Source organism: Tachysurus vachellii, chromosome 25 (assembly GCF_030014155.1).
Source record: "Tachysurus vachellii isolate PV-2020 chromosome 25, HZAU_Pvac_v1, whole genome shotgun sequence".
Lineage (NCBI taxonomy): Eukaryota > Metazoa > Chordata > Actinopteri > Siluriformes > Bagridae > Tachysurus > Tachysurus vachellii.
Window position 1 is genome coordinate 446,170 of NC_083484.1, and position 25,852 is coordinate 472,021.

Sequence of the window (25,852 nt, forward strand, 5' to 3'; positions counted from 1 at the left end):
TATTCGTGTTTCTGCTCGATTTATTTACTTGTGTTCAAAATTCTAAATTCTTCAAGGTTACTGTTAAATAAATACAGCGTTTAGACTTTAGACTGGAGCAATGTGACGTCTCCGAACATGCAACAGTGTCAGAGTGAGCGTGAGGAACGCACCAACGTGGTAGCCAATCACATCCCAGAAAAATACTGATAACAACAACAACAACAACATTAACAACATTAACAACAACACTGAAACACAAACACAGACTTCGTCCAGAGGAAAGTGGTGGATTTTCCCCATTAGGTCAGAGGAACTGTTTAATCCCCAGAGGGACGTCATGGGAAAGTTCAGGCTGAGCAGCAGAAAGGAAAAATCTTGTATGCAAATCAGAGGTGAAAACAGAAGTTATCAGTGGAGAGATGATTAAACACAGCAGCGGAATGTTTCCATGTCTGACTGTGTAAAGATTGTGTGTATGTGCGTGTTTGTGTGTGTTTTAAAACATGAGGTCAGTTCTAATGTTCTTTAGAAGGAGAGCCAAACTCCTGCTCATCCCTCAGACGTCTCATCATCACTCTGTATCTTCCTCTGCTCTCGGGTTCGGTGTCTCTGGATGGCTTTCCAAATACGGCACAACACACCTCCTCTGTAACACACACACGCACACACACACACACACACACACACACACACACACACACACACACACACACACACACACACACACACACACACAATACAATTTCTGTACCTTGATATAGATTATAAATAGGTGTTTACACAAAAGATATTTATGTGTGTGTGTGTGTCTGTGTGTGTGCACCGCATGTACATACAAAAATGGCCGAGAACTGAACAGAACACAGTATTTCTCAGAATTTACTCAACACCTGCAGCTCCACCTGCTGGACATTTCTTGTAATTGTTTACAAATATACAAGAGGTAAGAATTTATTCTTCTTCTTCTTCTTCTTCTTATTATTATTATTATTATTATTCAGTATGTATAACTAACACCTTACTGACACAAGAACGTTAGTCATCTGGTAGAAAGTTGTTGTAAAATAAGGATGTAGTGCAGCAGTTTGATGTCTAACCTCAGCCTCATGTGCTGTAGGTCGTCTTTGGTGACGTCGTCGAGAATGTCGTTTAGTGTGTAATCCTCTGACACAAACTGATAACACACACACACACACACACACACACACACACAGAATCAGAACTGACAAGTGAAATGACAGCAGGTAATCTTCAAATGAGTGGACGAGAGGAGAAGAGGATGAACAGATGAGTAGATGAATGGACGGGAGGAGTAACGATGTATCTCCCTGAAGCCTTACCTTGTGGATGGTATCTAAATCGACCCCCTGCTGCTTCAACCACTCCGTCATCTCCGTATCTGCATGTGGTTCTTCTGCCATGCGGAAGATGGAGGCTGATGGAGTTTCTACTGAGGACAGAATTCCATTATCTGAAAACACAACGTAGATTCCATCAGCAGTGTTGATGGTGAAGAAAAAACAGATCATCAACAGAGTCGCTGCTCACTTCGGTTTCCATTCACTGATCTGTGAAGTGCATAAGTTTACACACCCCCACATTCATTTCTGTGTGACAAAATGAGCAAAGCACTTTCATACTTGTCTGTGTCTTTTATTTGAGTAGAGTAATAATGCAGGATAACGCACTCAGAGAAGCTGCAGGCTGGTTCTTCAGTCTGAAGAGCTCCAGGTCTTGGGCTCTCTGCTGGAGATTCTGCCTCAGAACCTGCTGGTACTCCTTCTCCTTCTGCACCAGTTCCTCCAGAAGCCTGCAGTGTGAGACCAGGAGAACTGAGAACTTAGTCTACACCACTGTAACCCTGTAGGCTCTCAGACACATGGAGATTTGTATGTTTAACACATCCATGTTCACATGCAGGTTTATTTCATGTGACTCATCAGAGTGAGAGATGTTTTGATTAATTATCAGTTATTTAGAACTTGAAAATGGAAGTTTTTCAGCCAATCAGAACGACTCAGTTGGCGTGCATACCTGCTGGTCTCCTGTTTGAGGCGTGTGAGATGCGCACCGAGCGGATGCTGAGGCCGCTGGGATTCATGGGAAATGACGGAGCTGAGAGTGCTGACCCCTGATGTGAGGCCCGTGTCCTCTGGAGCGACGTTCTCCACGGCACAGAAGTCTCCGTCCTCCTCCACGTCCACTTCGTCAGCGTCTTTCTCGGCCCCTTCGCTCTCAGACGCCGGACCAAAATGAGTCTGCAGCTCTGGAGCAAAGAACCGACTTCATGACAGTCAAGTCTAGAGCTTTATCACACACACACATACACACACACACACACACACACACACTCACACACACCCTAAAATCACACTCCTACCTGGAATTAATATCGTGACTGCAGCCTGCACGGCTCGTCTGATGATGTTGTCCATGGCGAACATCCAGTGAGGTTTAATGTGATGGTTCCTCAGAACTTTATTCACCTGAAACACACAGCAGATGAAGAGAAAGTCTTTAATTAACATTCAAATCTCTCCTAAAGACCAAACTTAATCCGTCTAATCAACGTGTTCAGGTGCTGATTAATTAACCACCAGCTTAATCTCAGTTTACAAATTAAAGCCGAGACACAGAGCAGCTTCCACAGATCCATAGTGAACAGTCTGCACTAACACACCTGCTGCTCCAGACCACCTGAGCGTGTGTGTGTGTGTGTGTGTGTGTGTGTGTCTGAGTGTACGACTAAACCACACACCAGTCTGAGCTATTATCTTTGTCACCTTCATCATCTTCATCACCTACAACACCTTCATCATCTTAATCTCGTTTATGCTGAAGATTATTAATATTAAAACAACACATTCAGGATGGATGTGGACACACACACACACACACACACACACACACACACAGCAACAGAGCCACCAGAGGGCGCTATGGCTTCAGTACTACTGAAAAGGACGAGATGCAAACATCAGAACATCATCCATATTAAATACCAAACATTTTGGTTCTGTAATGAAATGAAAACAAAATTAAAATAATAATATTAATAATTTTGTTATAAGTTATTAATAACAGCAAGAAGCTGTTAAACAGAAGACAGCTGAACAAATGAACGTGATTGGTTCTCCAAATCCAAGTTCTTTAGTTAACAAGGTGCTCAGATGCTTCAGGTCTGAGGAGAACATGTTGATTTCAGGTTCCACAAATGAAACACCTAAAGCTTTTCACGGCTTCTTTCAGCATCGCTGTGTGAAATATTCATCACATCTTTACACACCAAACACGTGACACTGACCGAGTCCTGGAAGCCGAACAGAACCAGCTGGATCTGGTTGATGGAGGTGCTGTCAAAGTCCAGGTCCAGTTTGAGCTTGGAGATGGTGGAGGCCATGACGCGGCGCTCCGGAGAACGAATGAAGTCCCGCAGGATGCAGATGATCTGCTTAATGTGATCTACAGACAGCTTCAGCTCCTCTGTGCTGCCCTGATGCGAAACACACACACACACACACACACACACACACACACACACACAGAGATTCAGATGTTCCCTTCATCACAGAACTCACCTTCTCTACAGAACCCTGAAAGCGTCAGCTGTCACACCTGCATGTGGTTTTCCAGGAGGTTGGACGTGACCTTGTCCTGGTCCTCGTTCAACACTTTGTAGAGAATCGCTCGTCTCTCGCTGTCTTTCTTCAGCAGGAAGAGTCCTGAGTCGCTGTTCTCAGACGAGGCCGGAGAGCTTCGGTCCTCTGAAGTCGGGCTTTCATCAGGAACGCTGGGAGAGAACACAGATATCACTCTCTGGGTGGAGCTGAGCACGGGTTCTCCACAAAGATACATGGTTAATGGTCCTGGATAGAGTGCAGCGTGTGCACTACGACCCCCCCGTCACCATCAACACACACACTGACTAAAGTAAGTGCCCCCCAGATTAACATTCAGTTCATTCACTGACAAAATTATTTACTTTGTCATGAAAGTCATCATTTAAAATGAACTTCATTGATGTTAACTATAAATACATCACTGGTGTTAATCAAAGACCGTCACCACAAACACTGCCTAAGGAGAGTGAGACGTATTCTGTGTGTGTTACAACTCCTCTCACCCCAACCGTGCACTATTCACTCTGGAGTTATAGGAGTCTTCAGTGTCGCACCAGGAGACTCAGGAACAGTTTATTTCCCTGTTGTAGCTGTCAGCCTACTGAACACTAATCTCAGATACTGAACACCACTGAACACTAATCTCAGATACCGAACACCACTGAACACTAATCTCAGATACTGAACACTAATCTCAGATACTGAACACCACTGAACACTAATCTCAGATACCGAACACCACTGAACACTAATCTCAGATACTGAACACTAATCTCAGATACTGAACACCACTGAACACTAATCTCAGATACTGAACACTACTGAACACTAATCTCAGATACCGAACACCACTGAACACTAATCTCAGATACTGAACACCACTGAACACTAATCTCAGATGCTGAACACTACTGAACACTAATCTCAGATACTGAACACCACTGAATTCTAATCTCAGATAGTGAACACCACTGAACACTAATCTCAGATACTGAACACCACTGAACACTAATCTCAGATGCTGAACACTACTGAACACTAATCTCAGATACTGAACACTACTGAACACTAATCTCAGATACTGAACACTACTGAACACTAATCTCAGATACTGAACGCTAATCTCAGATACTGAACACCACTGAACACTAATCTCAGATATTGAACACAACTGAACACTAATCTCAGATACCGAACACTAGTGAGCACTAATCTCAGATACTGAACACCACTGAACATTAATCTCAGATACTGAACACCACTGAACGCTAATCTCAGATACTGAACACTACTGAACATTAATCTCAGATACTGAACACCACTGAACGCTAATCTCAGATACTGAACACTACTGAACACTAATCTCAGATAGTGAACACTACTGAACGCTAATCTCAGATACTGAACACTACTGAACGCTAATCTCAGATACTGAACACTACTGAGCGCTAATCTCAGATACTGAACACTATATCCTAGATGGACCACCTAATGTACACTTGCACACTTTATGTTACCTCCTAATCCATTTGCGCTGTTAAGACACTGAACACTGAACTACAGAAACATACGTTATTAATTTACCTCCAGTGATAATGTACCTGCTGTCAGATTGTGGGATATTTACAGTCATTAGCATTCAGCTGGTCGCTGCCTCTCTGCCTCATTACATGTACAATAATGTACATATACATACAGTATATATTATATATTTATTATATTTATTTAGATATATTTGTATTTGCATTTCTGGTTAGATACTAACTGAATTTCATGGTCTCTGTTCTGATCTAATCTAATCTAATCTAATCTAATCTAATCTAATACATCCTGAAGTTTCTCTTCTCCAACAGAGACATCACTAATAATCCTTTATGAAGCACTTTTAGAGGAGTTTTCATTTCTTTAGTGTAAGTGACAACAGGAATTTACACTTGTAACTATAAAGGGATAAAAATGGCGGTTTAATGAACACACACTCGTGACTGATTTATTCCACACGTAACTGTGATGTCAGAACAGAGTGGAAAGGTTTACAGCATCACTTCAGCACAAACGCTAGAAACTTTATCAGCTTCTTCCTGTTTCCCTTTGTGTGTATTTATGCACTTCACTAGTTAACACTGTTCGCTAACACTTTTTAGCCTCCTCATTTTCCAGGCAACCAAAACACCGGACCGTGGATTTCAATGACTAATGAATTTATGATTTGTCTTCGTCCCCTTACTGATCCTTTAAGATTAGCGTTCCTCTGCAGCCAGGAGCAGCGTGTAGACACGAGCAGGCAGATGTTCATTAACACTAAACAGCTGCTGATTTAAACATGGGCACTTTAATTACAAACATGGAACTGTCTGTGTGTGTGTGGACATGTGTGTGTGTGTGTGGACGTGTGTGTGTGTGTGTGTGTGGACGTGTGACCTCACCTGTTCCGTGATGCTTACAGACTTAACGAGCGAGTGCATTAACGAGTCTACATGATGATTATGTACACGGGTCTTCTGGATTTATGCTGCTCAGAGGATGATGAGAAAACAAAGCAAAAAAAGAAGAGATTGTGTGTGAGTGTGTGTGAGTGTGAGTGTGTGTGTGTGTAATGATGGATGCGGTTATAAAGCCATCAGGTGTATGAGTTTTATGAGCAGCTGCAGGGAGCCAGTTATAAAAAAAACTCATTATCACATTAGTGCAAGCTCATAGAGTAGAGTACATCTAACACACACAGAGACACACAGACACACACACAGACACACAAACACACAAACAGTGGTGATCAAACAGCGTAACCATGGCGCTGCAGAGTGGGCGGGTCCGAGCGCCGATGAGGATTTATTGTATCACTTAACACTTCTGTTTTACAAGTCTACTAGACACAAGTCCAACACACACAGCGTGCCGTGATACACTGCTGTCACCTCACACACAGACTGCCTCATGTCCACATGCCTTATACACTCAGGTGTGTGTTGGAGTCACAGGTATGTCTCGTCTTCATGCTCTGTCCTGATGTGTCTTTGTGTATTCGTGTGCATGTGAGTCATAAATAAGTGGCAAACAGAAAAGTGCAGCATGTCCCAGGTGAGACTCCACCCTCATTACCTTTCCCTGTTGCTATGGAAATGATAAGGTATCAGAGCAAGTGCAGTAATTTAAACCTACACTACAGTCAGAGCTGCTATTAGAGAGAATTAATCAACACCTTCTGACCAATCAGGGTCCAGAACTCACCTGAGGAAGCTGGATGTTACGGGTTTGATGAGGTTCTCCGAGCCTGAACGTTTGTCTTTCTTAAAGAAGACATCGTGCTTGGAGTCGCAATCCGGAGACACGGAGCCCGGCTCACTGCTGCTGCTCCCGGTGGCTTCAGCCTGCAACTGCACAGGCAGCGACACACTGCGGATATAATCTGATACACACACAGAGACACACACAAAGACACACACATACACACAAACACATATACACACATACAGAGACACACACAAACATACACACACACATAAACTCATACAAACACACACACATACACACATACAAACACACACACAACGCAAACACACACAGAAACACACACACAGACATATACACACACATACAATAACACACATACACACACAAACACACACATACAGACATATACACACACATACAATAACACACATACACACACACACACAAACACACACATACAGACATACACACACACACATACAATAACACACAGACACACACACGCACACACACATAAGATAGATAACTCTATAATTATTCATTGTATTTGGAATTTAAAGGCACAACAAGCCAAATGATTTCACACACACACACCCACCCACACACACACACACACACACACACACACACACACAGGAAATAACAGTAAATAATACATCTCTGATGAAGGTCTAAGTTCAGACATTTAGTTCAGAAGGTGAAAACGTAAAAAAGATTTTTTTTCTCTTTTTCTTTCTTGTCACTTTTTGTCTTTTCACCATAAAACAAACGAATGTTTAGCATTCAGTGTGACGCTACAGCGAAACTAGACGTAGACTGAAGATGACATGGAACTGTTACCGTGTCCTTTCCCCAGTCAGTAAAGAATTTAGTTTGTTTGCTCTGAGCTCCTTTATCTGAGGAAGCTGAAAGCCTCTCAGGTGTTCACAGGCGTCTCCCATATCACCATAGCAACGCTACAGAAGCTGAGTTAAGATTTGTGATCTAATGATTTATGCTCAACATCTGTCCTTAGACGTCCTTTATCAGTGAACCTCTCAGGACACTGATTTAGTCCCATACACACACACACACACACACTCAAACACTCTCTCACACACACACACACACACGCACACTCACTCAAACACTCTCACACATACGCACACACACTCAAACACTCTCTCTCACACACACACATACACACACGCACACACACCCACACTCACACACACTGAAACACTCTCACACACACACATTCACACACAAATACACATACAGTTTCTGTAGAGATTAAGCAAAGCAACAAATCGAAACTGAGCACATTCACATTTCCAACACTGCTGATTAGAAGCTCGAGGCATTTCGATGAAAATGTAAAAAGAAGCAGAAACTTCAGAGCAACACAAACCTTGCCACACTGTTACAGAGCGCAGGAGAGTGAGAGATGCAGCCGTGGATCAGCACCAGAGACAGAAAAATACATGCAGTTAGTACAATACAACATCAGTGTACATGCAACTCCATCATTAACTGTGTGTGTTTGTGTGTGTGAGTGTGTGTGCAAGTATGAGTGAGTGTGTGTGACATTGTGTGAGAATGTGAGTGTGTGTGAGCGTGTGTGTGTGTGTGTGAATGTGTGTGTGTTTTTGTGTGTGAGTGTGTGTGTGTGTGTGAGACAGTGTGTGAGTGTGTGGTGTGTGTGAGACAGTGTGTGAATTAGTGTGTGTGTGAGTGTGTGTGTGTGTGAGTGTGTGTGTGTGTGTGTGTGAGACAGTGTGTGAGTGTGTGGTGCGTGTGAAACAGTGTGTGAATTAGTGTGTGTGTGAGTGTGTGTGTGAGTGCGTGTGTGTGTGTGTGAGAGACAGTGTGTGAGTGTGTGGTGTGTGTGAGACAGTGTGTGAATTAGTGTGTGTGTGAGTGTGTGTGTGTGTGAGTGTGTGTGTGTGTGTGTGTGTGAGACAGTGTGTGAGTGTGTGGTGTGTGTGAGACAGTGTGTGAATTAGTGTGTGTGTGAGTGTGTGTGTGAGTGCGTGTGTGTGTGTGTGTGAGACAGTGTGTGTGTGTGTGTGTGTGAGACAGTGTGTGAGTGTGTGGTGTGTGTGAGACAGTGTGTGAATTAGTGTGTGTGTGAGTGTGTGTGTGTGTGTGTGTGTGTGTGTGTGTGAGACAGTGTGTGAGTGTGTTTTGTGTGTGAGACAGTGTGTGAATTAGTGTGTGTGTGTGAGACAGTGTGTGAGTGTGTTTTGTGTGTGAGACAGTGTGTGAATTAGTGTGTGTGTGTGAGTGTGTGTGTGTGAGTGTGTGTGTGTGTGTGTGTGAGTGTGTGTGTGTGAGTGTGTGTATGAGTGTGTGTGTGTGAGTGTGTGAGTGTGTGTGTGTGAGTGTGTGTGAGTGTGTGTGTGTGAGTGTGTGTGTGTGTGTGTGAGTGTGTGAGTGTGTGTGTGTGTGTGTGTGTGAGACAGTGTGTGAGTGTGTTTTTTGTGTGAGACAGTGTGTGAATTAGTGTGTGTGTGAGTGTGTGTGTGTGTGAGTGTGTGTGTGTGTGTGTGTGAGACAGTGTGTGAATTAGTGTGTGTGTGTGAGTGTGTGTGTGAGTGTGAGTGTGTGAGTGTGTGTGTGAGTGTGTGTGTGTGAGTGTGCGAGTGTGTGTGTGAGTGTGTGTGAGACAGTGTGTGAGTGTGTTTTTTGTGTGAGACAGTGTGTGAATTAGTGTGTGTGTGAGTGTGTGTGTGTGTGTGTGAGTGTGTGACAGTGTCTCAGATGGTGCAGAGACTGGAACATTACACCTCAGGCATTTCAGTGGGGTTTGAATAAAACTGTGCTCATTCCACAAGGCTGAAATTCAAGCTCCTCCTCGGATGCTCACACTTTCATCTCCTCCTTCACGTACCTGAGGGTTTAAAGGCGATCTTGTTCTTCTTGCCCTTGATGTTGTGCCGTAAGAACTGGTCCTTCAGCAGATCTCCAGCCATCGCTCTCTTGCTTGGATCAGGCTCAAAGCAGCGCAGGATGAAGGACTTGGCCTCAGGGGAAAGAGACTCGGGAATCTCAGGGTGGATTTTAAACATTCCGACCTGGAGAATAAATCACAGGGATACTGAGCTGATGTTACAACAGAACAGGATATAACATGAATATTAATATTCTAACTGTTGAGAATTAGAAATCACAATCCTGTAGGATGCAGGATGGAGATCTTCACCTTAAACATGGCCGCCTGCGGCTCGCCCAGCTCGTGAAACGGAGGCTTTCCAGTCGCCATCTCTATGATGGTGCAGCCGAGAGACCAGATATCAGCTGGAGCTCCGTAACCTCGAGGACCTTTATCAATAATCTCAGGTGCCATGTACTGCAGAGTCCCTAAAGAACCCAACAAGAACGCACTGTGAACACAGTCAGAGGAGGTGGAATTAAAACTTTCAGCAAATCGGACGAAGAGCTGAACGAGGAGAAAATACACCAGGAGGGAGGAGAGGAATAAAGTGAAGCTGCTCTACACACCATCGTGCAAGAAACAAACACAAACACACTCGGTTGTTTCAGAGTAAACACTCCTGCAGCTCTAATCTACACAACACTAGAACAGCTGCAACACACAACCATCATCACAAAACCTCCATCACACAACCATCACACAACCTCATCACAAAACCTCCATCACACAACCATCACACAACCTCATCACACAATCATCATACAACCTCCATCACATAACCGCCATCATGCAACCTCCATCATGCAACCTCCATCACACAACCTCCATCACACAACCTCCATCACACAACCATCACACAACCTCATCACACAACCTCATCACACAATCATCATACAACCTCCATCACATAACCGCCATCATGCAACCTCCATCATGCAACCTCCATCACACAACCTCCATCACACAACCTCCATCATGCAACCTCCATCACACAACCTCCATCACACAACCTCCATCACACAACCTCCATCACACAACCTACATCACACAACCATCACACAACCTCATCACACAACCTCTATCACACAACCTCCATCACACAATCCATCACACAACCTCTATCACACAACCTCCATCACACAACCTCCATCACACAACCTCCATCACACAACCTCCATCACACAACCTCTATCACACAACCTCCATCACACAATCCATCACACAACCTCTATCACACAACCTACATCACACAACCATCACACAACCTCCATCACACAACCTCCATCACACAACCTCCATCACACAACCTCCATCACACAACCTCTATCACACAACCTCTATCACACAACCTCCATCACACAATCCATCACACTAAAGGCAGACTGCTGAGGAAACACTGTTCACAGCTGATAGAACTGAAGTGAGGACGTGTTTCATTGTCAGGTCACGATATTAAATGTAACTACATAAATAAAGAGAAGTGTGTGTTCATTTCTGAGCAGTATGAAGCTGACTGGTTTTTTTTACAGACTCACCGGTGAAGGTCTCAGTGCAGGGGTTCACTCCGGCCAAACGCTTTGATGTGCCAAAGTCTGAGATCTTTAACACACCGCTGTAGGTGTTCACCAAGACGTTATCTCCCTGTGGAGGAAGTTCAGCATTTCAGTGAACAGAACTGCTGATCATTTAAGATGTTACACAGATCCTGAGGTAATATAGATTAATATATGAAGATGATAATATCAAAAACTCTCAGTAAAGGACAGTGTGTTAAGTCTCTTCTGGATAATTAACACAGGTTGCACTGTAACTCCATCGTATTTACCTTAATGTCTCGATGAACGATCTGATTTTCATGCAGGTATCGCAGACCTTCCAGGATCTGACGTGTGTAGAAGATGATGGTGGCTTCTTTCAGAGGACCCCACTTTGACCGGAGCAGCGCTGATAAACTACCTGTGTGTGTGTGTGTGTGTGTGTGTGTGTGTGTGTGTGCATGTGCGTGGAAAAAAAAGGTTCTTGAAGGTAAACACTTTCTCAACCAAAAAACCAAATGGTTCCCTCAGAGACAAGAAAAGAACCAGACCTGGGATAGAAATCTAAAGATCCAGGTTCCAGACCTTCTGAGAGTGTAGGGTTTATATTGTACTGTGCTAATAAACATTACACATACAGTACGTACCCCCAGGAACCTGTTCCATAAAGATCTTGATGTATCCATCCTCAGAGACAGAGCCCAGGTACTGCACGATGTTCCTGTGTTTGAGGTATTTGTGCAGAGCGATCTCCTCGTGCAGCGGCTGTGAGTACCTGCACACGTTACGCTCAGTGTTACACTAACAGAACAGAGCAGTGTCATGACTCTGAGCACAAGGTGGCGCCGCTCTCACCTGCTGTCCCTCTCGGGGATCTCCTTAATAGCAATGCGCACCTGGTTGCTCAGATCTCTCCCAGCGTACACCACTCCGTACGTGCCCCGCCCCAGCACCACCCGGTCCCCGTTCTCGTTGTAGTCGTACTCATACTGAAACACAGGTGAAGTTCACCTTAACTTCTGCTCTACCAAGCTACTGAATTCTGATTGGTAAGGAGCTCTAAAAGCTGCGCGAGTGGTCCGCAGAACGTTCAGTATGTAAAGCGTCTCACCTCAAGCGTGTCTCCGTCTCCTTCTCCTTCCAGCTCCACTGCATTTCCTGATCCATCTGAGATCAACTCCTTCACCATGGAGCAGAACCTGGATTCAAATTTAAATGCATTAATTTCATTCATTCATCCATTCATCTTCTACCACTTATCCGAACTACCTCGGGTCACGGGGAGCCTGTGCCTATCTCAGGCGTCATCGGGCATCAAGGCAGGATACACCCTGGACGGAGTGCCAACCCATCACACACACACACACACTCTTTTAATAAAACATTTAATTCATGATCTTTGCATTTAATTAATTAAGTTATATTTTCTTAAAATAAATCAAAATGTGACTTTGTAAAGGGGTTTATTTATTTATTTATGATTGGTTTATTTGTTTGGATAATTTGATTAATTGGGATTTGATTTGGAAATACACTTTATATTATAGCTCTTTTGATAATTAAATTCCATTCAGCTCACGTGTGTGTATGTGTGTCTGTTTGTGTGTGTGTGTGTGGGGGGGGGGTGTATGTGTGTGTGTGTGTGAGTGTGAATGCGTGTGTGTTGATGTGTCTGTTTGTGTGTGTGGGGGGGGTGTATGTATGTGTGTCTGTGTGTGTGAATGTGTGTGTGTTTGTGTGTGTGTGTTGATGTGTCTGTTTGTGTGTGTGGGGGGGTGTATGTATGTGTGTCTGTGTGTGTGAATGTGTGTGTGTTTGTGTGTGTGTGTTGATGTGTCTGTTTGTGTGTGTGGGGGGTGTATGTATGTGTGTCTGTGTGTGTGAATGTGTGTGTGTTTGTGTGTGTGTGTTGATGTGTCTGTTTGTGTGTGTTTGTGTGTGAATGTGTGTATGTGTTGGTGTGTCTGTGTGTGTGTGTGAGAATGTGTGTGAATGTGTGTGTGTGTATCTGTTTGTGTGTGTGTATGTGTGTGTGTATGTGTGTGTGTGAGTGTGTTTGTGGGACCTGCCACACTGCTCCTCAGTTGAGAAGTAGATCTGAAAATCATCCGAGTTGTCGTGGACGTACAGGAAACAGCAACGCTCATCAAATTTGGAGATGCTGAAGAGGCGAAGCGATGATTTAATTACAGTCTCACACACACACACACACGCACACACACACGCACAAACACATTCAAACACACACATAGACACACACACATAGACACACACACACACACACACACGCACACACACATGCACAAACACATTCAAACACACACATAGACACACACACACACACACACACACACACACATTCACACACACCTGATTCCTTTAATAGACGAGGCTGTAAAGTTCCACTCATGGATTCCTTTCTGCACAGAGAGAATAACTGTGAGGATGTTTGTGGGGTTGTTGTTGTTATGAATGTTTATAACTTCTTTATTAAGATTCATGAAGGTGTTAATAAGCTTCTGACCGTTTCTGCAGGAGAAACATGCCATATGGAGACGTTCTTCTCCTCTGCTTCGCTGTTGATGGACACGTATGAGGGCTGATAAACTTTAGTGGGCTCCAGGATCAACACCTTCACACACACACACACACACACACACACACTAATTTCTTTAAAATTGTGCAAGAGCTAAACAGGCACAAACAAAAAAGTAAGTAAATAAATAACTAAATAAATTCTCAGTGGTAAACAGGTGTAGTGCGGTGCTGGGACTAGATACCGGAAAGCGCAGGCTGTTGGTGGTTCTCTGTGTGGCTTCTACAATGATGTCCATCCAGAAGTTGAGTCTCTCTCTCTGAGCCGAATGCTCCATGTTCTGCTTCTTAAAGTGCTGGATGAGTTTCAGGTTCTGCACCACTGAGCGCAAGTACCTGAGATCAGAGACCCAGATCTAAAGACGACGCTAATAAACTCCAACATTACAGCCTTGTTTAAATGAAACTGTTTAATGAATGAGTCTGTGTGGAAGTGAGGCTGGAAATGTGTTCGAGTCTTTTAGAGATGGAACGACTTTTTCTGAGGGAAGGATTCAGGAGTCATGAGTCTCTGATGGTGTATGGATTCCACAAAACCTTCAGATAAAGTAACTGGAACTACTTTTAACTGCATCACTATGTATGTGTATGTGTGTGTATGTGTCGCGGTCAGCAACAACTTCTCCAGAATACTAGCTCTCACGGGCTACACCTCTCAGAAACCACCACTGACTCTGATTACTCCACCACCTGTTCCTCATCAACCGCTTCCTATAAAGACTGAACTTGAACTTGACACCAGTGTGAAGCCTTGATCTGTTTCGACAATCATTCTGAGCGATTTTCTGGTTTTCCCTGTTCTGATTTCGGTTTCTGCTTCTGTGTTTATGATTGTTTGCTGCCTGCCCCTGACCCTCTGCCTGTCTTACCGATTCCGATTTCTGCCTGCTCTCTGAGATTGTGTTTATTTGCCCTGACCTCACCTGTACGACTACGAGTTTGTCTTTATTAAAAAAGCTGCAAATGGATCATCCGTCTTACGACTCCCCGTTACAGTATGTGTGTGTGTGTGTGAGTGTGTGTGTGTGTGTGTGTGCATATGTGTGTGTAGATGTTTACCAGATTGGAGGTTTGAGTTTGAAGAGTTTCTCAGCCGCTTGAACAGCTTTAGGGATGTCATTAGCCAGCATGCTAACGGTGAAGAACTGACCAACGTCCCAGTAATTATTCATCTTCTCCAAACTCCCCTTCCTGCCGAGAAGACTGTTCAACCTGACTCCTGTACAGACAGACAGACAGACGGACAGACAGACAGACAGACAGACGGACAGATAGACAGACAGACAGACAGACAGACAGATGGACAGACAGATGTACAGACAGACAGACAGACAGACAGACGGACAGATAGACGGACAGGCACAAAATGATGTCATGTTCGGTAAAATAAATAAAAATAAAGGTTAATATAAGTGAATGATGAAGAGATGTTAATATTTCTATACTGTAGATGTCCACATCCAACACTACAAATTAACTAGTAGTAACTTTAGGTCATTTTAAGCATTTTTACTTATTTAAAGTTTTAAAAGGCTTCTTCCCTGACAGAAAAGCTTCAAATGAACAAAATGATTTGTCTTCACCGATCTTGCGGAGCTCGATGGAGCTCTCGAACTGCTGTCCAGCGACGATGAGCAGCACAGCCAGGTTAATGCCCGAGTAGAGAGTGGGCTGCAGCTCGAATCCCTTCCTGTACCTGCACACACACACACACACACACACAGGATGTGAGTGTGTACTAAGTGCGTCGATCAGCTCATGTGCCGCGTGCTCTCTTCTCACCACTGGATGGCGTTATCACGGCTTTTTGTGTCTTTACACTCTGAGTCCAGAAAAAAGTCCTTATAGATCCGACCACAGAGACAGAACATGTCCGGAGCGGGATGATCACATGACTGAAGGACCTGCAACATCACACGGAGAGCCTGCTCTCTGTCACCTGGACTATTCCTCCTGCACACACACACACACACACACACACACACACACACATACAAACACGTTAACATTTTAAAAACGAGCATAAAACAAACAGTCAAACAAACAGACAGAAATTCTGACACCTGTGTGTGTGTGTGTGTGTGTGTGTGTTTGTGTGTGTGTTTGTGTGTGTTTGTGTGTGAGACCTGTTGAGGGCGAAGGCATAGTGGAACTGAATCATAGGCTGGTTTGCAAGATCACATGTAGGCAACATCTCCAGTGTCTGCACCAGTTTCACCATTGCATCATAATCCTAAGTGTAGAACAAGTACACAGAGAGAGACAGGTACACAGAGAGACAGGTACACAGAGAGACAGGTACACAGAGAGACAGGCAGACAGGTACACAGAGAGACAGGTACACAGAGAGACAGGTACACAGAGAGACAGGTACACAGAGAGAGACAGGTACACAGAGAGACAGGCAGACAGGTACACAGAGAGACAGGTACAGAGCGAGACAGGTACACAGAGAGACAGGTACAGAGAGAGACAGGTACACAGAGAGACAGGCAGACAGGTACACAGAGAGACAGGTACAGAGCGAGACAGGTACACAGAGAGACAGGTACACAGAGAGACAGGTACAGAGAGAAACAGGTACACAGAGAGACAGGCAGACAGGTACACAGAGAGACAGGTACACAGAGAGACAGGCAGATAGGTACACAGAGAGACAGGTACAGAGAGAGACAGGTACACAGAGAGACAGGCAGACAGGTACACAGAGAGACAGGTACACAGAGAGACAGGTACAGAGGCAGACAGGTACACAGGGAGACATTTAAGCAGGTGAGACAGATAAACAGCGAGACAGGTTTATAGGTGAGACAGATACACAGGTATGCGCATATTGTTGAAAGCTTTTCTGTTTGTTGGTGTTGTATGTAAATTAGATGTTAATGAGCCTCACCTGTATGTCTCTGTAGGAGAAGAGCAGATTCATGACAATGTCCTGCGTCAGAACCTCCGTGTTGTCGATGCGCAGTTTGATTCGAGACAGTTCCTTGGCCAGTTCCTCACCCTGATACTTGTCTCGAGCTTTTCGGATGTCATTCAGCAGTGTGTCTTTGAAAGAAGCGCTTTAAAAAAAAAGAAACAAAAATAAACAGGCCACCAGGCTCCTCTTTATATTTATTCAGAACACGACGTTCCTCTGAGCTGCTATCTACAGCCACTTGACTTTTCCTCTGCAGGTGATAATCAGCCATAAGAACAAACACACATACACCCAAACACACACACACTGATGTCTGAGAATTGCTGGTCTTCCAGTCGTGTCCTGTTTCACACTGACAGAGCGTTTGTTTGTGACTGAGATAACAACCAACACTCTGGAGCTGAAACCTGACTCTTTAGATCAGCTTCACCAAGTGACTCAAACTGTGAAGGTTATAAACTGCTGCTTTAAGAACTAGATTTTCACACACACACACACACACACACACACACACACACACAAACACAAACACACACACAATCACACACCCACACAAACACACTCAAACACACACACAAACACACACACACACACACAAACACACACACAATCACACACCCACACAAACACACTCAAACACACACACAAACACACACACAAACACACACACACACAAACACACACACACACACACACACAAACACAATCACAATCACACACCCACACAAACACACTCAAACACACACACAAACACACACACACAAACACACACACACAAACACACACCCACACAAACTAAAATACAATACATTATCTAAAATACACAAAGGCGATATTAAAAATAATATAAAATAGTCTCCTATTATGTGACTGTGTTTCCTATTTGCATGTTAATGTATATTATGTATATTTATGTAAATCCTGGTATTTTAGTCATTTTATTGGCTTTGTTTGGGCAAAACAATTTCTACAATTAATAAGTACCAGGATGTGACGTGGATGTCCTTCAGCAGGCTGGCGAATCGGTCCACCAGCGGCACACACAGAGGTCCGAGCAGGTTGTCCCAGCTAGGCTGCATGTACTCGGACGCCCGGCGCTGGGCCACATTCTCACAGCAGATGTACTCGTTGTTGGGCGTCATCACGTATGGGATGAAGTAATAATTCCCACTGGAGGCCTGGAAGAGAACAGAAAGGACGAGTGAACAACAAAAACAAAACTAGGAGAGGATTTTAGGAAAGATAACAGAAGTTTCTGGTGTAGTCCATCCAAACAAGGGAGTGGGAGGAGCTAATTAACTATTTATATAAATAGGAATAATTCTACCCAGTTAGTATTAATAAATGGCCATGTGTGAATTATTACACTACTGTTATTCTGCTTTTATTGAAGTGACATAAAATACACAATAATATTATTCATCAACTGAAATATTTTTATTATCTTCGCCTAAACTCTGTTAGTACTTTCAGTGCTTTAGGTTCTGATCCTCTGAGTCTCTCAGACACGAACTCACTCTCTCACAGCCTCACTACCTACTTTATTCCTCAGACCCGAGCCTCGGTACTCAGGAGGTAACTGCACCCAGGGGAAGCCCAGAGTAACGGGCCGTGAAGCCTACTCCAGATAAGACACACAAGAGCGAGAAGAGAAAATGACAGAAGCAGAGAGAAAGAGAAAGACAGCGTAAATGAGAAATACAAGGACTAAGATTATAAGGCAAAGAGAAAAAAACAGAGACAAAGAAGACTTCAGTATCCAGAGCGAAGAACCAGGTGAAGGAGACAATCAGAGAAAAGCAGTGAGACAGGTACACAGGAGAGACAGCTATACAGTTAGACAGATATACAGGCACACAGTGAGACAGGTATAATGTAAGACAGATATACAGAAAATCAGTTATACAGGTGAGACAGGTATACAGGTACACAGTGAGACAGGTACACAGTGAGACAGGTATACAGGTAATCAGTGAGACAGGTACACAGTTATACAGTGAGACAGGTACCTAGCTATACAGTGAGACAGGTACACAGATATACAGTGAGACAGGTGTTATACAGTGAGACAGGTACCTAGCTATACAGTGAGACAGGTACACAGATATACAGTGAGACAGGTGTTATACAGTTAGACAGGTACACAGATATTCAGTGAGACAGGTATCTAGCTATACAGTGAGACAGGTACACAGATATTCAGTGAGACAGGTACCTAGCAATACAGTGAGACAGGTACACAGATATACAGTGAGACAGGTGTTATACAGTGAGACAGGTACATAGCTATACAGTGAGACAGGTACACAGATATACAGTGAGACAGGTGTTATACAGTGAGACAGGTACATAGCTATACAGTGAGACAGGTACACAGATATACAGTTAGACAGGTGTTATACAGTTAGACAGGTACACAGATATTCAGTGAGACAGGTACACAGATATTCAGTGAGACAGGTACCTAGCTATACAGTGAGACAGGTACCTAGCTATTCAGTGAGACAGGTACACAGATATACAGTGAGACAGGTACCTAGCTATACAGTGAGACAGGTACCTAGCTATGCAGTGAGACAAGTAAGTTTCTCTTCAAATTACTTTCCATGTCATTCTCTCTCCTTTCCCAAAAAATATGGTTAATAAATTATAAAAACTGTAAAAATTAAATATAAAAATCTACTACACTACTAGATTAAAAATAATAATACTTATTTATTCCAAATACAACATTCATCTTATTTAAACAAATATATAAAGGAATAAAATAATTCAAGATAAATATTAAACTACTCATTTGTCTTATTGGACATTTTGGGTACTGTTGGATTTATGGGACCTGTTTTACATCAGATTATTCTGTTACATTACAGTAAACTAGATTAGATTAGATTACAATACGTTAGATTAGATTACAGTATGTTAGATTAGATTACAATACATTAGATTAGATTAGATTACAGTATATTATATTAGATTACAATACATTAGATTAGATTACAGTATGTTTGATTAGATTACAGTATATTATATTAGATTACAATACATTAGATTAGATTACAGTATGTTTGATTAGATTACAGTATATTATATTAGATTACAATACATTAGATTAGATTACAATGCGTTAGATTAGATTACAGTATGTTAGATTAGATTACAGTATATTATATTAGATTACAATACGTTAGATTAGATTACAATACGTTAGATTAGATTACAGTATGTTAGATTAGATTACAACAGGTTATGTTACACTTTTAAGAACAATGTGGTGACATTTCAGGCTGCATTTATTACAGAATCAGATTCAGGTTCATTTCTATCCTACAGGACACGGTATTGATGTGGTCTTCATCAGAAATCCTGGTGAATGAATATTAGTGATTTAAACTTCAGTTGTGTTTGAAGGTCGAGTTCTGTACAGAGCAGCTGGAGAATAGCTAAGAGCGCTATTTAAAGACATGTGTTAATCCATCAGACCTCCAGCATGAACCCATCTGCTTCTGTTTTAGACTCAACACAGTGAGGGAGAGACAGAGGAAGGCACTGACAGTCTAATCAGCAAGTGTTTTATTCCTCTTTTACTCACCAACTCATTAAAGTACAAAAACTAAAACACAAAACTAAAAAAAACAAAAACTTCTTTTATCTTTACTATATACAGTGTTTCCCTCAGCAGCATCTCTTTATTCTCTCTCTTCAATTTAATAAGAGAAAAAACACATTAAAGACTCCTTCACCACATCACACACACACACACACACACACACACTGAAGACTGCTTCACCCCATCATATACACACACACATTATAATCAGTGGAGCATCTGCTGTACACGTCTTTGTAAATGAGCTGTTACTATAGAAACGGTAATCAGAGTGAAGGCATGACTGTTATAGAGAATTAATCAACACCTGTCTATCGATACAGAATTTGAGTGTAAACACTATTTCACTCTACAGTTTCCTCAGAACTCCATGAATAATTTTTGGAGGGAAAATGTAAGCAGCTCAGACTCTGTGTGTAGGTCACGTGGTCACGTTGGCTTTCAGCCTCGGACGTTATTTTCACGTGTTGTCATGCAGCAGTAAATAAAGCACAGTGGACAAGACGTGACAACATAGCTCCAGAAATAGCCACAAAGCCCAGAACACAGAACACAGGGAGACGTCTTACTTTAACCTCGTGTCATGGAATGAAATCGAAGATCTCCTGTAACATCATCACTACTATTTATGTGAAAGAAACTAATTAAGTCAATTCTATTTTCCATGAATTAGACATCATGATGTTTAAACATGTTATGAACGTGATTCAGATTATTTGGCTTTAGGTTTTGAAATAAAGAAGTAGTTGTGCTGTGTTTGGGGGCGTGGCTATGCATAATCTCATGCTGTGATGTTACTACACAAGCTTCATGGTTTTAGACCAATGTGAAAATATTAGTGGATGAAAAAGTGTGACCTAGAAAAGTGTAGAGTTAGAGGTAGAGTTAGGGTCAGAGTTAACCCTTACCAGAGAACATGTGTGCTTTAGCCAACTAACTAAATTAATATAGAATCAACACTCTTAACTAGCTTACTAGTGGCTGTTAAAATTCTAGTTATGTTAACTAATGTGAGCTATTAGGACTGACTGCAGGTCGTGGGAGCATTTTTTTATTTTATTAGCATATTTATGCATATTCATAGCTTCTGGCATTTTTAATCAGGGCTAAGATGGAAAAGTGGAGAAACAATGATCAGATGATGTGAATCCAAATAGATTTGATACTTACTGTGTTTTTCTGGGCCACCATATCCTTCAAAAAAGAAGAAAAATAAATGAGTGAATTACTAAAAACACATGACAGATTTTTTGTGTATCTTCTGATCTCAGGTCAGTAACGGCACACTGACAGGAACAAAGGCTTCAACCTCTTTATTTTTATCCAAATTATCTTAAACATGAGCAGATCTGTGCAGGGTGAAACAATTCTGTAGGCTGGAAATAGCTTCTACACTTCACTGCCATGACAGGAATGTGAGGAATGAGCTACAGCCAGACTTCCTCACTCACACCAGCCACTTCTACACACTGCCTGCTGAACCGGCATGGTGATGATGAAACCTGATAATACACGTCTACAGTACAAGCATTCAACAATACTTAAATTTAACAGACGTCTACAGGAAACTACATAGGAAAAATAAATGTAATGAGCATTTAACAGGGTTGGGCAGTAGGGGGCGCTAGTCATACTCATGCTGCTGCTGATGTGTGTGTGCATGTGTATGTGTGTGTGTGCATGTGCGTGTGTGTGCATGTGTGTGTATGTGTGTGTGCATGTGCATGTGTGCGCATGTGCGTGTGTGTGTGTGCATGTGTGTGCATGTGTGTGTGTGTGTGCATGTGTGTGTGTGTGTGTGCATGTGTGTGCATGTGCGTGTGTGTGTGTGCATGTGTGTGCATGTGTGTGTGTGCATGTGTGTGCATGGTGTGTGCATGTGTGTGTATGTGTGTGTGCATGTGTGCATGTGTGTGCATATGTGTGTGTGTGTGTGTGTGTGTGTGTGTGTGTGTGCATGTGCATGTGTGTGCATGTGTGTGTGTTTGTGTGCATGTGTGTGCATGTGTGTGCATGTGCGTGTGTGTGCATGTGTGTGTGTGCATGTGTGTGCATGTGTGTGTGTGCATGTGTGTGTGTGTGCATGTGTGTGTGTGCATGTGTGTGTGTGCATGTGTGTGTGTGCATGTGTGTGTGTGCATGTGCTTGTGTGCATGTGTGTGTTTTTGTGTGTGTGTTTGTTTGTGTGTGTGTGTGTGTGTGTGTGTGTGTGTGTGTGTGTGTGTGTGTGTGTGTTCACCTTCAGAGACTGTGCTGTGTCGGGGTCAGTGTCATGGTACAGGATGACGTTGTTGGCCATGTCAAAACTCTCACGAACTCCCAGATGATAAAAGAGGGACGGCTGGCGGAACACATCACTCATATCCACCACCGCAATGTCTGTAAACACAGTGTGTGTGTGTGTGTGTGTGTGTTTAATGTAAAACAGGTACACAAGACTATTAGTCTATGCAGTTCTATACATTTTGGGCAAACAAAAACATTTTGTTGTTTCACTGCAGAATACCAGCAGAAGCAGATTTCTAGTTTTATTTAATAAGAATTTTACAAGCCTCACTGATCTGCCTCACTGATCTGCCTCACTGATCTGCCTCACTGATCTGCCTCACTGATCTGCCTCACTGATCTGCCTCAATGCTTCAAGCCTTTAAAAACACGTGTTTTAGAAAAAAATGTTTAGCTAATATATTAGCTGTGGGTCTGCAATCAACATGATCTTGACACACAGACAAAGAGTGTCTGTGATTTTCTGCTATTTTTCTAGTGTTTCATTCAGTAAATCAACACACACTTCCTCCTGCAGCACTGAGACGTTTCCCTAAGCAAAAAAAAAGGTGTGATGAATCTAGGCATCACGTTAACACCTGACTGTGTGGGACGTGTTACACTGGAACAGATCCTGCACTCGGCCGTCACACTTGGAAGTCACACTGGTTTAGTCTTTTCTCTGCTCTGATATTCCACACAATCCCACAGTCACAGGTCTGTAACTGACGTGTGAAGACCTGTGAAAGTTTAGGAACCAATCAAGATGACCTTCAGAAATTTTCCCAGGAAAAAAAAACATAAAAGTGCACCTTGCTTTTTATGGAGAACATCGTGATAACGGTCCTGACTGATCATGATCATGAAATTCAAAAGTTGGACAACAGAGAGCTGGTGCAGAGATGAGAACTTTAAAGACTCTGATGTTTTACTGACTTTATTTTAATGGCTACTGAGTAAACTAGAGATGATAAACATTAGAGACTGTCATGTACTCGATATGAGAGAGAGAGATGGAGAGAGAGAGAGAGAGAGAGAGACGGAGAGAGAGACACACACACAGAGAGACAGACAGAGAGAGAGAGACACACACAGAGAGAGAGATGGAGAGAGAGAGAGACGGAGAGAGAGACACACACACAGAGACAGACAGAGAGAGAGAGAGAGAGAGAGAGAGAGAGAGAGCAGCTTCTTCCACTACTTCATTCTATCTTAATTCTTTACATGTACAAACTTTATAAATACGTAAATAGTTCAGAATTGAGGCTGTGACCAGAGACTGAGATCATTCTAACTATTTTGTTTGTTCTGATAAAACAGAAAATCATCCATCTTCCTGTGACAAGTTTTCATATACAAATAATCACAACAAGGAAATAAATATGCAAATGAGACCATTGAGATTTTAAATAGTTTTTTTTTAGTTTTCATTAAAATCCCTGAAGGGAATTCTGCAGCACTGATCAGTGATTATAAGAAGAAGTGATTTACACACGTGGGTGTGCATAAAAAAGTGTCTTGTGATGTGTGAGTGTGTGAGAGCTTCTCAGGAACTGTGTTTTCAGTAACAGTAAGTGCAGGTTGGGGCAGGTTCACTTACATACCACACCAACACAGAATACACCGAGTTCAGAGCAGAAGTGAAGTAGATATGGAACACGTAAAGGGTCATAATGGCCTCAAAACGCTTTCTGTCCTTTTACTACACACACAAAGTTAACACGCTTTTACAAGCTGTTCATCAGACGTGTCACATAAGCGTTCACGTGTGCTGTTTCTGCTTTCAACGTTTTTGAAAAAGGAAACAAAAATAAAGACAGATTTATAACTCACCTGCGTCGTAGAAGGTGTCCAGCACTGACGTCTCACCGAAGTCCAGCCTGCCGAAGGTGACGGTGGTGAGGATGGCGCTCTCGGCATCGCACGCTCGCTGCAGACACTGTAACGCTCCAGACTCAGGGCTGTTCGCCGCCACCGCCTTCAGCCCATCGTTCAGGACGTACACAGCACGCAGACTGCGCTGTTTGGACACCAGACTTGGACTCGGGACGTCCACTCTCTCTGCGGCCGTCAACGACACGCTGGTTGCATGATCTCCACCTGCCTCTGACTGGCTGGAGACCTCCATCACAGTGCGTGTGTGTGCGTGTGTATGTGTGTATGTGTGTGTGGGTGCACGTATGTCTGGTTCTTTCCTGGTTCTCTATAAATTAAAGCACATGCAGGTTAGAGTAGAGATTAATAAGTTGTGCTTCATCAATAAACTTTCCTAAATCCTGGTCATGTATATACAGGTATAAAGTGTTCTATGGTTAACTGCATGAAACTTTAACTGCCTAAAATTTTCTTTCCAAAATATTCTATCTTTTTAAAATAATAATCAAATTAGCATATGTTTAATTTTGCGTTGCATCATTTGCATGTTTAAATACACTTTTAAAATGAAAGCAGTTCTTCTGATGCACACTTCCAGCACGTTAGCGTTCATCTCGCCAGGGTTTTACACTGTACCGGGTGTCTAATGAGCGCCGTGTGCCGGTGGACGTGCCGTGCGCGCGCTCGCGTCCCCGGAGCGCAGATACCTCCTGGTCATCAAATCAGTTCTCATCACTTCATCACTGACCCCTGAAGTGTCTCTCATCCGGGTCCCCAGGCCTCTGTGGCACTGCGGCGAGAAGAACACAGAAATACGTCAAATTGTGCAATTAGAAGGAAGTTTGGAAGTGTGCTGCAACGCATTACACACACACACAAACACTCACACAAACACACACACACACACCCTTAGAGTACTTAAAAATAGTAATGCATAATGCATAAGGTCCTCAAACTTGCACGTACCTGCTTTTATGGAACCGGTTGCACGCAACTTTACGCAAATATTCCAATGAAAATCTCTCTCTCTCTCTCTCTCTCTCTCTCTCTCTCTCTCTCTCTCTCTCTGTGCCTTACTTCCCTTCTTCTCTCCTCACTGTGTAAAGTCCAACAGCTAAATATAAAGCACTTGTTAGGACACGCGCTCAGTCATTCAGTCGGGAAGTTTATTTCTGTCTCCGACCTAAAAGTTCTCTAAAGAATAAAAAGTCCAGAGTCTAAGAGCCCTGAAGGCGCAGAGGTGTCCATGTGGAGGTGGAACCACGGAGACTCAACACCACCGAGCTGCACGGGTGCTAAAAA

The 25,852-nt window shown here is 42.9% G+C and overlaps 1 protein-coding gene across 2 annotated transcripts; it reads right to left on the bottom strand.

The window, feature by feature from the left end:
* Positions 1 to 25,852, bottom strand: map3k15 (mitogen-activated protein kinase kinase kinase 15). 2 transcript variants are annotated; one of them, XM_060861438.1, is made up of 31 exons: positions 25,517 to 25,852; positions 25,187 to 25,340; positions 24,509 to 24,878; positions 22,650 to 22,789; positions 21,581 to 21,604; positions 17,785 to 17,978; positions 16,774 to 16,942; positions 16,007 to 16,113; positions 15,663 to 15,833; positions 15,464 to 15,576; positions 14,940 to 15,099; positions 14,066 to 14,216; positions 13,810 to 13,917; positions 13,656 to 13,705; positions 13,351 to 13,446; positions 12,397 to 12,484; positions 12,141 to 12,274; positions 11,933 to 12,060; positions 11,576 to 11,706; positions 11,286 to 11,391; positions 10,018 to 10,175; positions 9,706 to 9,889; positions 6,831 to 7,008; positions 3,598 to 3,772; positions 3,287 to 3,475; positions 2,363 to 2,468; positions 2,017 to 2,248; positions 1,671 to 1,792; positions 1,323 to 1,453; positions 1,080 to 1,156; positions 1 to 628 (listed from the first exon to the last, which is right to left on the bottom strand). In XM_060861438.1, exons 3-31 carry the CDS (start codon positions 24,801 to 24,803, stop codon positions 532 to 534), a joined length of 4,014 nt encoding a protein of 1,337 aa, XP_060717421.1. In that variant the 5' UTR covers positions 24,804 to 24,878; positions 25,187 to 25,340; positions 25,517 to 25,852; the 3' UTR covers positions 1 to 531. The 2 variants fall into 2 exon arrangements, with proteins under 2 accessions (XP_060717421.1, XP_060717420.1); XM_060861437.1 differs by having other exon boundaries at positions 25,143 to 25,340.

Excerpts from the sequence above, each read along its gene's own strand:
- map3k15 (XM_060861437.1), bottom strand. The coding sequence starts at position 25,163 with ATGAACGCTAACGTGCTGGAA. Across the intron at positions 14,217-14,939 it reads AAACTCAAACCTCCAATCTG|GTACTTGCGCTCAGTGGTGC; the intron begins GTAAACATCTAC and ends CTCTGATCTCAG. Across the intron at positions 13,918-14,065 it reads CCAACAGCCTGCGCTTTCCG|GTGTTGATCCTGGAGCCCAC; the intron begins GTATCTAGTCCC and ends GTGTGTGTGAAG.